The 14564-nt window shown below is 41.0% G+C and overlaps 1 protein-coding gene and 1 long non-coding RNA gene across 17 annotated transcripts in view; one reads left to right on the top strand and one right to left on the bottom strand.

The window, feature by feature from the left end:
- LOC128315217 (uncharacterized) overlaps window positions 1–14564 on the bottom strand; it is a 61782-nt gene that overhangs the window by 2118 nt on the left and 45100 nt on the right. Inside the window, exon 2 of the long non-coding RNA XR_008297751.1 lies at window positions 6898–7082. This is a non-coding gene — a long non-coding RNA (uncharacterized LOC128315217). The remainder of the gene's footprint in view (window positions 1–6897; window positions 7083–14564) is intronic.
- The window catches only part of LPP (LIM domain containing preferred translocation partner in lipoma), a 669728-nt gene that overhangs the window by 654704 nt on the left and 460 nt on the right, over window positions 1–14564 (top strand). For all 16 annotated transcript variants that reach the window (XM_053221077.1, XM_027061202.2, XM_053221073.1 and 13 more), the window contains 2 exons: window positions 5759–5937; window positions 11603–11723. In XM_053221077.1, coding sequence (XP_053077052.1) covers window positions 5759–5937; window positions 11603–11723 — 300 coding nt within the window. The remainder of the gene's footprint in view (window positions 1–5758; window positions 5938–11602; window positions 11724–14564) is intronic.

Genomic DNA, 14564 nt, shown 5'->3' with positions numbered 1-14564 from the left:
CTAGCAACTTTCCTTCCCTATGGCAACACAATGATCATCAGATCCCTGTATGAATTAGGTAGTTTCAGGAACCTGGGGTATTAGTCCCTCCTCTGCCCCTAATGAACTCCATGACTCACATCCAAGTGTATCAGTGCTCTGGGTCTATTTTTCTCACCTGTGAAATCAGAGGGCTGGACTAGAGGAACTTCTTGCTCCCTCCACTCTAATGTTATAAAAGTCTTTTATTAAGTGTAGCTGATATACAATGGTATATTAGTTTCATGTGCACAACATAGTGATTCAGAATTCCAGTTGGACAATGAATAAGTCACGGAGGTGAAAAGTACAGCACAGTGAATAGAGTCAGTAACACTGTAATAACTTTGTATGCTGACAGATCGTAGCTACACTTACCATGGTAAGCTTTATAAGAGTCTTTATCCTTGCTCTAAGAGAAGATATGCCTACAGCTCCTAGTGGACCAGCTAGAGAATGAAAGGAGAAGAGTACAGCAAAGGGAGCTGACTAGAGAAGTTTAATGTGTCCTCCTCTACCATGTGCTAGCCCAAGCTTCCAGTCAGCTGTATTCTTGGAACCTTCATTTTCTGATCTGTGGGCATATTATAGTCGTCTCACTGTAGGCATACTTTACACAGTTTTTCCTTTGTAGCATAAGTGTTCAGATTACCTGTCCTTTAAACAGTGTTTCCACAGACCATAAAGTCTTTCCTTAGAAACTGACTCAACCTTATATGCTGCTGCTGGTTTTGAGTAAATGGGCTAAATCTTGCAGCCAAGCCTCAATGCAAACAAACACATTTTCTGGTCAAGCATTTTCTGGTTTGTTCAACTCCATTACAGGATTACAGGACTGCCTTAAAAAAAAAGAAAAAAAAAAGTTAAAACCCGCAGAAGAGCAAAACACAAGCCCTGGGAAGACAGTTTGCAGCCACATCAGCTCAGATCACCAGGGTAGAAAAAAAGCAGGGCCCTCATTGTCCAGAGCATCATTTTCTCCAGACTTTCATCTTATGTTCTTCTGCTATTTTAATTTCACCACTTCAAAATGGGGGGAAAATAGGTTAATAGTTTCCATGAGTTTAGACTGTGACCAGAGGCATACTAAGCAATTTCAGAACTTTCAGCAACCACAGCTTTGAGGAGAGGATGGTGATGGATATACCAATTCATCTTCGGATGGATTCCAGAGACAGGAGAGTCAGACCAGCCCAGAGATGCCTGGGTAGGATGTAAACAATATTCCTTTTTTTTTTTTTTCACACATTCAACCTGGGTTTAGTTTTATTCCAGATACTATACTAGGTATAGCATAGGACAGCAAAATATATTCTTAAGACATGGTCCCCAAGGCCTGCATTGCCCTGATATCAAAATCAGATAAAGACACTTACAAAAGAAAGAAAGAAAGAAAGAAAGAAAGAAAGAAAGAAAGGGAAAAAAGAAAACAACAGGCCAATATCTCTGATGAACATAGTTACAAAAACCTCAAAAAAAAATATTAGCAAACCAAATCCAACAATACGTTTAAAAAAATCATTCACCAAGTGGGATTTATTCCTGGGTTGCAAAGGTGGTTCAATATTTGCAAATCAATCAGCATGATACAACACATTTACAAGAGAAAGGATAAAAATCATATGATCATTTCAATGGATGCAGTAATAGGTTTTGACAAAGTACAACATCCATTCATGATAAAAAAAAAATATCAACGAAGTAGGTTCTGAAGGAATATATCTCAACCTAATAAAGGCCATATATGAAAAATCCAGCTAATGTCATACTCAATGGTGAAAAACTGAGAGTTTTTCCCCTAAGATCAGGAATCAGACAAGGATGTCCACTCCCACCACTTTTAAATTTAATTTTTGATGTTATTAAAACATTTTTAATGTTTTTGAGAGAGAGAGAGAGAGAGCGAGCATGAGTGGGGGAGGGGCAGAGAGAGAGAGACACAACTTGAAGCAGACTCCAGGTTCTGCACTGTCAGCACAAAGACTGACACAGGGCTCAAACTCATTGAACCATGAGGTCATGACCTGAGCCGAAGTCAGACCCTTAACTGACTGAGCCACCAAGGGGCCCCACCACTTTTATTCATTAGAGTACTAGAAGTCCTCGTCACAGCAATCAGATAAGAAAAAGAAATAAAAGGCATCCAAATTGGTAAGAAAGAAAGAGACTTTGACTATTTGCAGTCTAGATTTTGACAGTCATGCAGACATGATACTATATTTAAAAAACCGTAAAGACACCATAAAAAAAAAAACTACTAAAACTGTTAAGTTAATTTAGTAAGGTCACAGGATACAAAATCAATGTGCAGAAATCCATTGCATCTCTGTATACACTGATAATGGAGGCACAGAAAAGAAATTAGGAAAACAATCCCATTTACAATTGCACCAAAAATAACAAAACTCCTCATAATAAACTTAACCAAGGAGGCAAGAAACCTATACTCTGAAAACTATACAACATTGATGAAGGAAATTGGAGATGACACAAACAAATGAAAACATATTCTGTGCTCCTGGATTGAAAGAACAAACATTGTTAAAATGTTGATACTACCCAAAGCAATCTACAGATTTAATGCAATCTCTGTCAAAATACAAACAGCATTTTTCGCTAAACTAGAACAAAAATGTCCTAAAATTTATATGGAACCACAGAAGACTCCATATAGCCAAAACAATCTTGAAAAAGAAAAACAAACCTGAAGGTGTCACAATTCCAGATTTCAGGTTATACTACAAAGCTGTAGTACCAAAACAGTATGATACTAACACAAAAACAGACACATGAATCAATGGAACAGGACAGAAAGCACAGAAATAAATCCACGATTACATGGTCAATTAATCTTTGATAAAAGAGGCAAGAATATACAATGGGAAAAAGTCTCTTCAAACAAATGGTATCTGGACAACTGAACAGCTACATGCAAAAGAATGAAACTGGACCACTTTCTTATACCATATACAAAAAATAAACTCAAGATAGATTAAAGACCTAAATGTGACATCTGAAACCATACATATTCTAGAAGAGAGCCCAGTCAGTATTTTCTCTGACATCATCTGTAGCAACATTTTTCTAGACATGTTTCTTGAGGAAGGGAAATAAAAGTAAAAATAAACTATTGGGACTACATCTTCTTCACATGAAAAGAAACAATCAACAAAACTAAAGGACAAACTACTGAATGAGAGAATATATTAGTAAATAGCCTATCCAATAAAGGGTTAGTATCCAAAAATATATAAAGAACCTATACAATTCAACATGCACACACACAATAATAATAATAATCTAATTAAAAATGGGCAAAAGACATGAACAGAGTTCTTTCCAAAGAAGACATACAGATGCCAACAGATACATGAAAAGGTGCTTAACATCACTTATCATTAGGCAAATGCAGATCAAAACTACAATGAGATATCACCTCACAACTGTCAGAATGGCTAAAATTGAAAACACAAGAAACAAGTGTAGGCAATGATGTGGAGAAAAAGGGACCCTTGTGCATTATTGGTGGGAATGTAAACTAATGCAGTCACTATGGAAGACAGTAGGGAGGTTCCTCAAAAAGTTAAAAATAGAACTACCTTAGTATCCAAGAATCACACCACTGAGTATTTGCTCAAAAAATGTAAAAACACTAATTTGAAAGGATGCCTGCATCCATATGTTTATTGTGATGTTATTTATGATAGCCAAATTATGGAAACATAATTGTTTCCGTCAACAGATGAATGGATGAGGGATACATATGTAGTATTATTCAGCCATAAAAGAAGAATGAAATCTTGCTATTTGTAACAGCGTGGATAGAAGTAGAGAGTATAATGTTAAGCAAAATAAGCCAGTCATAGAAAGACATATCATCTGATCTCACTCATATGTGTAATTTAAGAAACAAAACAAATGAACAAAAGGAAAAAAGAGAAAGAGAGACAAACCAAGAAACAGACTCTTAACTACAGAGAACAAACCGATGGTTACCAGAGAGGAGGTGAATGGGAGGATAGATGAAACAGGTGCTGGGGATTAAAAGTACATTTATTGTGATGAGCACAGGCTGATGTATAGAATTATTGAATCACTATATTGCACACTTGAAACTAATATAATGCTGTATGTTAACTGCACTGGAATTTAATAGCTTTTTTTAAAAAGACATAGTTGCTTCCCTTAAAGAGATTAGTCTAATAGAAGAAATAGACAAATGTGCAAATAATTTTAATACAGTGAACACTGTAAGTGCTCAGGAAGGGTAGAGAAAGAAGCAATTGATTCCAACTGAAGGCATCAAGGTAGGCTTTACTGGAGAGTTGCCTTCTGACCTGTACCTTGAAAGTTCAAGATGATAAACTGTAGTTCATTCTAGGCATTAGCCAATGCACAGAATTATGGAAGTTTCTCATAGATTTGAAATAGCATGAGCAATCTGAGACATTAGGGGAATCTGACCCTAGAAAGGGAGGTTGAATGTCAGGTAAGGAATTAGTTCTTATCACATTGTGGGGCTATAGAAGTTTTTGCTAGAAGCAAAGTTAGTTGGTCACATCTGTGTGTTGGAAAGGAAACTGGAAGTCACTTAGGGAACAGGGAAGTATTAGAGAAGGAGAGATGCAAACAAGAAAGCCAATCAGAGACTGTTGCTGTGGTTGAGACATCAGCACACTAGTTATCTACCTATAGGCATTTCTTGTGTGAGAGCTATTTAAAGGTTCTCATGGTAAGAGGGAAATTACTCCTTACTTTCCACAGTTCTGCATCTTTCTAATAAGATCCCCATCCCAGGTTTATTCTAGATTGTAAACTCTGAATCAGTCCAGACATCTCACTTGGAATATAGCATATAACAAGGTTGTTTAGTAGACAGCATGGGATTCTAGGTAAGGATGGAAAGTTAATAGCCAATTTTATCAATCTTTCCAAGTCCTGATCAATATATGGTATCCCTTTTGGTGAGGGTTTCATTTTTTAAAGCTCAGCATATTTTGTAAGACAGATAAGTTGACTTTCTTTTCTGTCCAGGGTGCACAACACTAAACTTGGAGGTGGTGTTCGAATCAAAGCTTTAAATAATCAAAAGCCCTCATGGATTATGCTGAGCCCTGATTGGGTTCTACAACTGGCATGCTCTGTGAGTCTCCATCATCAGGCAGACCCTCCAAAAATCTTAAGGTCGTTGGTGACCCTCCCAGATTTTTGAAGACTCATCAAGTTTTAGAATAGTGAGGTGTTCTTCCAGTGGAGAACCTTGGTTATGCAGTTCAGGGGGTCAAACAACTACAGCTGTGAGCAAAATCCAGCCCACTTTTGTAAGTAAAGTTTTATTGGAACACAGTCCTGTGCATTTACAACTGCCTTCACACTATGACAGCAGAACTGAATTGCTGCAACAAAACCAGAAATATTTACCGTACGTGCCTTTACAGAAATGTTTGCCATCAACCCTGCAATAGTGGTAGAAAAGGGACGGAAGTCAGAAGACATGTGTTCTAAATGCTTGGTTGGTTCACCTACTACCTGGGTGAATTTAGAAAAGACCCCTGATGTATCTTACATGTTTCCTTGTCTCTATAATAAAGGTATGCACTCTGCTTTCTCCCAAGTACTGTGATAGGCACATGAGCCAATTGTGTCTGTAACAAACACTGCTGGTCTTGCCATAAGGTATTAAATACGTGGAGCTCCTCAAGTCCCAGTTTAACATTGGTGTTTATCTCTCCTTCCCCAGAACACCCTGGAACAGTGCAGTGTGTGCTCCAAGCCCATCATGGAGCGGATCCTGCGAGCCACTGGAAAGGCCTATCATCCTCACTGCTTTACCTGTGTCATGTGCCACCGCAGCCTTGACGGGATCCCATTCACCGTGGACGCTGGTGGCCTCATTCACTGCATTGAGGACTTCCACAAGTAGGCAGTCTACTCTGTCCCCTCGAGCCTGCCAGTCCCCTCAAGAGTCTGTCCTTACTGCCTGGTGTCTGGGCCACACATTCTTCTCTCACAGAGCTGTAGGATCTCAGGATTTGATGGGACCTTAAAAATGGAGTTTGTTAATCCCCTCTTCTAATCCAGGAACGGGTGTCCATTAATCCATCTGGTCCTTCACCCCAGTTTCTGCTCAAAGGCTTGCCTGGGGCTCATCCATCACATCTTTGTGTGGCTCTGATTGTGAGAAAGTTGACTCAGATGCAGAGTATGTACGTTGGAAATAGGCAGGATACCAGGGTAGCCCTCCCTGGCCTCAACACGAACAAGATGTGTGACAGTGGACAAACCGCTCAATTTCTCCGAGCTGTTCAGTCTGGTCATTAGAACAGAGCCTGTCTTAAAGCTCCCCAGGTGTAATAGTCCACAGTTCTCTCTGGCGCTGACCTCTACGTCTTGCCAGTCTACAGATAGGAGGTCACAGGGAGGCGGACGTGCACAGAGAGCAATCAAGTCTGTCTTCCTAGTATAGGCCTCGCACGTATCTGGGTCCGTGTCACACCATTAGCTGTCACATCTTCCCGTAACCTGTTTCCCTACCCAGGCCTTCTCCCCCTCAGGATGCTTTCCGATAAAATTAATGCGTGCAGTCTTGTGCAGTCTTTTGAAGAGGATTAGAAAGTAGAGTCTCAAGGTCAAGGGAACTTACTCATGGGCCTAGAAAAATATGCCCTTCAGTTCTGTCATTCATAGGGCCCTCTTTCCTCTGTCATAGCTGTGGTGTTCATGAAAATTGTATGCTTTTTGTTTTGCCTTCTTTTTATTTGGCCCCTTTGTTAGTTGGCTGATTTGTTGATGACATTCATTACAAATATATAGTAACCATATGAAAGCTATAGCAGTGATTTGTAAATGGGAGGCACGGAGGCTTTCTGGCTTACTTACGGGGCAGTCTGAGTCTTTGAGGACAGTCCAAAGCTCTCACGGAGATAAAGCTCATGTGGCTCACCAGTTTGGGTCTCCATTCTATGGCCTCCAGATGTGCGGTCTTGTGGGTTATTTTTCACCGCTCTGTTGACTGTCAACAACCAGGAGGAGTTTGCCACAAGCAGTTTGGGGCCTTGAGACTCCTATTTTAAAAAAATGAATTTCCTTAGCACTTTCCAAGTAGCAAAGAAAGGGAAAACCTCACCAAAAGACGTGAGGCTGAATGAATTATAAAACCCCAGAGGCAGGAATTCTCAACCTGAATTAGACAAGTAAGGGCTCACTTTGAAAGGGCAGTCACAGCATAAATTGTACTTCACGTTATTGATATTTTTAGCTTGTAATTACACATGAAAAAAACCTGCATCTATTTAAGGGAAGTGAAAAGATACCAACAGGGAGTGTGTTTCTGTCACTGTGTGCCTCCTTTCTTAGACTTCCCTGAATCCAAGACTGATAGATGTAATCAGAGCACACATGTTTCTGTTGCTGGAAAAGACGGATCTATTACACCCCCCAATTAAAACAGGAAATCAATTCTGACAAATGGAAGTTTATATCTATGCCATTTATCTTTCATTTCTGAGAGTGAGGAGCATAATTAGAGACTTGGGACTGGTGACATAAGTGTGTGGGTCTGAACACTCCAGACAAGCAGACTTGAGCAGCTAAAAGGCAAAAACCATCTCCAGCCCCCATCTCTCCCCCTCCACCACTAATTCCATGGCATGTTAAAACACAAATTATTTTTTTAAAATAATGTTGTCTGCATGATTGGCAGGTATGTAGGGGGGAAAGCTTGATCTTTTCATGATTTCCCAAAGAAAAATAAGAGAGAAATTTTACAGAACCCTGTTTCTGAGCCTTGAAAGTACTAGAACACAAAGCAGCTAAAAGCCTCACCCAGGGTGGGCATTGCAAGGCAAACGAGAGGGTACAGAGCGGGAAACAGCCTTCTTTTGCAGACTGTTTTGGGGGGCCTTGGGCTTGGTCTTTTAGGAAGGAAAGCTTTTAGGAAATCTCTTTCAATTCAGTCGAGCCACATCTGCAGAGAGCCCTCTGGGTGCTCCGTGCTAAAGGAGAGAGATACAAGGAGAGAAGCTGCCTGACTAGAAAATGCACAGACACACCGAGAAAAACCCCTGTCAGCAAGGAGCTTGCCAGAAGGAGGGGAGGGAGTAAGTGCAGAGTATGTGTGATATCAGGCAGAAGGGGCCAGACACGATGAGACAGGCACAGGCAAAGGCTTGAACTGGCAGAGTCCGAGATTACTTGGCCCCGGGATCTGGGTAGGCTTCTGGAAGCAGAATCTGAAAAGTATTTTAAGTGAGAAACAGAAATTCCTGACAGCAGGAACCACTCAGGAAATAAAGAACGGGTGAAGTGGGGAAGGGCGTCTCTACATTCAAGGAAGATTTGCTTGGCTGTAACTAGAGCAGCCTGAGAGTGGAAGTGAGATACGGAAGGCCCATGAGAAGGGATTGATCTCGCCTTCTTAGCATCCTGTCTTCTAAACTGGTGCTGCCCAAATGTTAATGTGCTTACAAGTCACCTAGAGATCTTGTTAAACTGCAAATTATAATTCAGTAGGTCTGGGTTGGGACCTCCCAATTCCAAATTTCTGACAATCTCCCCGATTGTCTTAGCACTTTGAGTAACAAGCTTCCCAAACACTATTTGTAAGGCCTTGTTAATGGGCCATCCCCTGCATAACCACCTCCAGTCAATGCTGGCCCAAGTCCTCTATCCTATTGGGTAGCAACTCTTCCTATTTCAGATGACTGTTCAAACCAGTTCCCTGGCAAACTGACTGTGTCCACCCTCACCTTCAACACACACACACACACACACACACACACACACACACTTTCCCATTTCACCTAAATGGCCTTCATTCAAGGTCCAACTCAATTACCACCTCCTCTGAGAAGACTTCCCTGACCTCAACCCTCCCCTGTCCCCCTGTTTGAATTTATATCTTCCTCTCTGTGTTCTGCAGAGTTTTGTAAATCAGCTATAGCTAGTACATACACAGCCTGATTAGTAATAAAGAGCACACACACACACACACACACAATTTTACACTTACCACCTTGAATCATTTTTGCAATATGGCAGGATATGTATATCGCACTTAATAGAACAAATGCAGAAATAGATAGAACTCCCTCACCAGTCTGGCTGCAGAAGTCCTAGTTTATTTCTGTATTCCCAGTGCCAGGACAGTGAGCTCTGAAAAGCAGGTTTATTTAACTGACCTTTCATTGTGTTGAGCCTTTATTTCACTATCTGTGCTTTCTTATCAGAGACATTACACTCATCCATTTATTTGTTTAATCAGCATCCATTTGTTGATTGCCAGAAATGTGCCAGGACACAAGATGATTAAGACTGTCCTTCTCTGAGCCTTGGCTTCTGTGGCTATGAAGCAGAAATGATAAAAACTATTTCTTCATAATGCTGTTGTCAGTAAAAACACGAGGTCAAGTGTGCAGAGCGCTTAACAAGCCTTGGCACTTAATAAGCACACAATATATGGTAGCCATTTGAGCAATCAAAAGTGTTTTTTATCAAATTTACTTTTATTATTATTATTATTATTATTATTATTATTATTATTATTATCTGCTGAGTGAGCTGAGCTTTGAAACAGACCACCTGGGATTTAGAACAGTCTTTAAAATGCCGGCCAAGGAACACTGTGGGGACTGTGAAACCACTTCCTGTCTTCCCTTTGTTTTTTCCCATCATGGAAATGAGGCCAATTGGTAGGAAGGAATCCTTACGCAGCGAGAACACAATTTATGCCTTTCCAAAGAGGAAGGACTTTAAGATTGAACATAAAGGTCCAAGTCACATCTTTTTATAGAGCAAAATGGCAGACACTTCATTTTATGAGTGGTAGCCTGAAATTCTACTGTCTGCCCTGGTCACAGAAGTTGTTTCTGGAGATTCAGAGACTGAGCAGAACCTGCCAGCTGGAAGCTCACAGTAGAGCGATTCCCGAAGATGTGCAAATAATCACTACTAAAATAGGCAAATTCAGGGAAAGATATTTTATCTTAGAGAAGTAATTCTACTTGAGGAAATAGGGGCAGGCGCGCAGTTCAATGATAGAAAAGATAGACTTCTGACCCCACAGAATTTACAGTCCCGATGGGCTTGGGGAAAGGAAATTCTACAGCGGATTCCAGAAGCCTGCTTATTTCACTACTGATGACCCAGATGCAAAAATAATCAGGTAGTCCAAAGCAGTCTTTTTTTCCTTTTTCTTTTTCTTTTTTTTTTTTTTACCACTGAGTGTAAACTTCTTGCATAAAATGCCAATTATAACAACCCTGATTACTGCTGCATTTGTACCCTGATCCTTTTAATTTTTCTTTCAGAGCAATCAATTGATCTGCTGCTTAATTCATATTTATTTAGATTGCAGCCATACAGATGCCTTTTGGCTGCTGCCAAGAAAATTAATATGTACATATAGAGTATAATGTATGTAAAAATGCTTTGACAACCATAAAGTGCTCTGCAAAGTATTAGATTACTATCATTATTTCTTTTTAAGTCTCACTACAAATAGATAAATTTTAACATCATTAATCTTAAAACCATTACCATGAAAAAACTGAGTTGCGCAGTCTGTTTGTCCTTTTTTTTTTTTTTTTTTTTTTTTTTTTTTTTTTTTTTACCTCTATCAGCTTTTATCCGTGGCCATTTCAAATCATGTCTTATTTCACACCTTCCCAAATGCTACCCCTAATTTCCAGGAGATAGGGATGGATGCACAGCCTATATTTGCAGCCTCTTAATCTGCTCTGAGAAAAAAAATTTAGGGCCATCGGTCACATTCAGGAATGTTAAGAGATTAGGAAATGTTAAAATTCCTCACTAAGAGTTAACCTCAAAAACACACATATGTGTCTCTATATGTGTAAGTGTTCATACCTTTTGGAAGTGCTAAAACCCTCTGAGGAATAAAGAACTTGACAGCTTTTTAACTTTTTCCTTTTCAAACAAGAGTTTAACACAATCGAAATGTCAGAAGTACACGCTTGGTCATAGCAAGTTTGGTGTATTTAAGGTCGCTAACTTCTGCTGTTTTGAAAAGATATGTGGTCGAGGTTTCTTGTGTTAATTCCTAGAACTTAGTATCAAAGAAGGAGGCTCTAATAAGTGGGAATGACACAGCTACCAACCTCAGAATATTTGTGGAGGGCCTGGGGAGTACATACAAGGTCTAGAAGTGAAAGTCAAACAAGATGAGGTCAAGGAAAAGAAAACATAGTAAGGGCCGCCAGGACCCTGCCCTAACCCAGGATTTGTGTTTGCAGTCTATGCACAAGTGAATTCTATGTCACATACCATGTGACCAATAGCTCCTAGATGCTCTTCATCCATAAGGATTGTATACACTCACTCCCCAGCCTCACGAAATCTCACTTTATGATCTAGAAGGACCTCAAAAGTCACTGAGTCTAAGTCCCTTATTTTACAGCCGAGGGAACAGACCCAGAAAAGGATCGTGATTTGCTCAAGGTCATGCAAGATGACAGAGCAGATGTCCTGACTCTTGACCTACCCCTCATCTTTCCACTTGTGGGTCTCACCTGTTTGTCAGTGTCTATGCTCAATGTCTAACCAGAACTGTTGTCTCCGTTTTCAGGAAATTTGCCCCCCGATGTTCTGTGTGCAAAGAGCCTATCATGCCGGCCCCGGGCCAGGAGGAGACTGTCCGGATTGTGGCTCTGGATCGCGATTTCCATGTTCATTGCTACCGGTGTGAGGTCTGTGGTCAGCACCCCCACACCCTGTCAGTGCATGGCAGGTGCTGCAAGGCCCAAGGGAAATAGGTTTTCACAAATACAGCAGTTATTCAATCTGGGGAAAACCCCTGGTACCTGTGTTCATAGGACTTGGGTTTTAGATCTTACGGTTTCATTTAATCCTGGTGACCCTGGATAAGTCACTTTACCTCTCACTCTCAATTTTCCCACCTGTAAAAAGGGCTCAAATTCTTATTCACCTCCCCAAATATGGCTGTGCCACTAAAATACAAAACTGTATGTTAAAGAATCATAACCACAAAGTGCTAAATTAGTAGGAAATGGTATTCTTGTTACTATTATTGTCATCGTTATAATGAGGTTTTTTTTTTTTATTTTTTTTAACGTTTATTTTATTATTGAGAGACAGAGCATGAGCTGGGCGGAGAGAGGAGGGGACACAGAATCTGAAGGAGGCTGCAGGCTCTGAGCTGTCAGCACAGAGCCTGACATGGGGCTCGAACTCACAAACCATGAGCTCATGACCTGAGCCGAAGTCGGACACTAAACCGACTGAACCACCCAGGCGCCCCTATAATGTGTTTTTAACTGTGACTCTGATACTCCTATGGGACGGAGATCCATTCTCAGCCATTGAGAAAGATAAGATCTCACTCCTCTCCAAGGGGTTGGAACTTGATGCTCAAAGTCATGGAGACTGGTTGAGTTAGCAGGCACTGACTATGCACATAAGACAGGAGGTCAGGCGGCTGCTAAGAGCTCCAGGGGAAGTATGCACAGGTGCTGTGGGAATACGTACAAGAGGCCTGTAATCCAGGTCGGAGGGCAGTAGTTAGCAGCTCTCTCTTCTCTCTGTGGGGAGAGTATGAACTGCCTATTGCCACACCCTCCCGTCATTGGTTCATCTAGTCCCACTAGGTGACCTTCCAAAGACTAAGGGGCTGGTGGGGGCTGTCTCTGGCTCTCTGGGACTACATTTATTCCACTCACTGCTTTAGCTGTAGCTAACCACTTGATTTATGTGGGGTTCTTTGTTTTGCCCTAGAGCCCAAGTTCCATATAGCTCTCTTCCCTTGACATAAGAAAAGATAACAATAACTAAGAAAAAGATAATAAACTACCAGCTTTTACACAAGATTTTATCACTACAGAGGAACAGCAACCTCCAGCCTTAAAACGGACCTGAATCATAAGTGTGAAAGAGCTTATAGATGCCTTAGAAGTCATTTCACAGATGGAGAAACTGAGGCTCAAAGAAGGAAAGCTCTTCAACATTGCTCACACACTTGCTATACATACAAATAGGCTTTGACCTCTGATGGTTTTGTTTTTTGTGCCAAGAGTGGCATGAAATGTGTGCCTTTTCTCCTTCCAGATTAAATGACAGCAGTACAAATTAAGTTTGCTTTGAAATCCTATAAACTTTTTTATTTATTTATTTTTTCTTTATTTATTTGTTTAATATAATATATTATCAAGGTAGCTAACATACAGTGTATACAGTGTGCTCTTGGTTTCGGGAGTAGATTCCCGTGATTCATCGCTTATGTACAACACCCATGCCAACAAGTGGCCTCCTCAATGCTGATCACCCATTTTCCCCCTCCCCCCCGTCCCCCCATCAACTCTCAGTTTGTTCTCTGTATTTAAGAGTCTCTTACTGGTTTGCCTCCCTCTCTGTGTGAAACAATGTTCCCCCCTTCCCTTCCCCCATGGTCTTCTGGTAAGTTTCTCAAATTCCACACATGAGTGAAAACATATGATATCTGTCTTTCTCTGACTGACTTATTTCACTTAGCGTAATACCCTCCAGTTCCTATGAATTTTTAAAACAGTACTCTAAAATGAGAGGAACAGTAAATAAGGAGAGGGCAAACCACAGTTCTAGCCCTGTCACAGATGCTTCATGACACCGGACCAATCGCTTCCCTCTCTGCTCTCACTTCCCCATCTATAAAAACGAGGAGGTTGGACTGGATGCCCCCTATAGCCCCTTTTGGTGCTAAGAACCATGAATGGTTCCAACACTGTGGTTGACTTCAGGCTCTTCAGGGTTTTCAGGTGATCATAGATGTCTGCTCATTAAATGCTTACAGCCATGTCACTTATGACATGCCCTTTCTTTTTTGAGATGCAAAGAGTTCATTTAATTCCATTATTCAGTTTCCGGAATGCCTCTAGAACTGTGGAATATCCGCTTGCTCCTTTTGGCAAAGCCAGCCCTCTGGGGAGCCTGCCTCCTGCTGCCACTGCTGCTGCTGCTGCTGCTGTTGTGTTGTGGGCGATACTCCTTCTAAACTTAAATTTTACTGGCATTCACATGTAGACATGAGCCCCTGTGACCTCCTTGCTGTCATAGTGGACAGCAAAAGCTGAGCATGCGGCACTTCTAGCCTTTTAGAAGAGTTTCTACTGAAGTTAGCAAGGGCGCCCACCACCAGATGAAGTATTGTATTTTTCTTTTCAGAGAAACTTCCATTTTCTCCAAAGGTAAGGGCCAATATTTGACTCTTGTATAACGCTTTCCCAAATGGAGCTGCAGAGGTGCTGAGGACAGTAGTACTGTTGCTGGCCTGTCTGCTTGGAAGGAGGCACTCTGCAGCTTGGCTTCTGCCCACCAACTGCCAAGGAGTTCTGTCCTTGCACCTGTGTATTCCTTTTGAGAGATCCTTAGACTAATGCTAAAAGGTCAAGATGACTCAGTGGTTGGGGATCTACCCTTGCTTTATTTTCTCTTGTCCTTGTTGTTGCTGTTTTTGTTGCTTGGGAGAGGAGAACAAAACTACTACTTGGGCACCCAGACCCTGGTATTCTTCTCTTCTGGGACTCGCGTTTCCTATT

This window comes from Acinonyx jubatus, chromosome C2, assembly GCF_027475565.1.
Source record: "Acinonyx jubatus isolate Ajub_Pintada_27869175 chromosome C2, VMU_Ajub_asm_v1.0, whole genome shotgun sequence".
NCBI classification, from domain to species: Eukaryota; Metazoa; Chordata; class Mammalia; order Carnivora; family Felidae; genus Acinonyx; species Acinonyx jubatus.
This window is presented reverse-complemented; position numbering and strand designations above follow the sequence as displayed.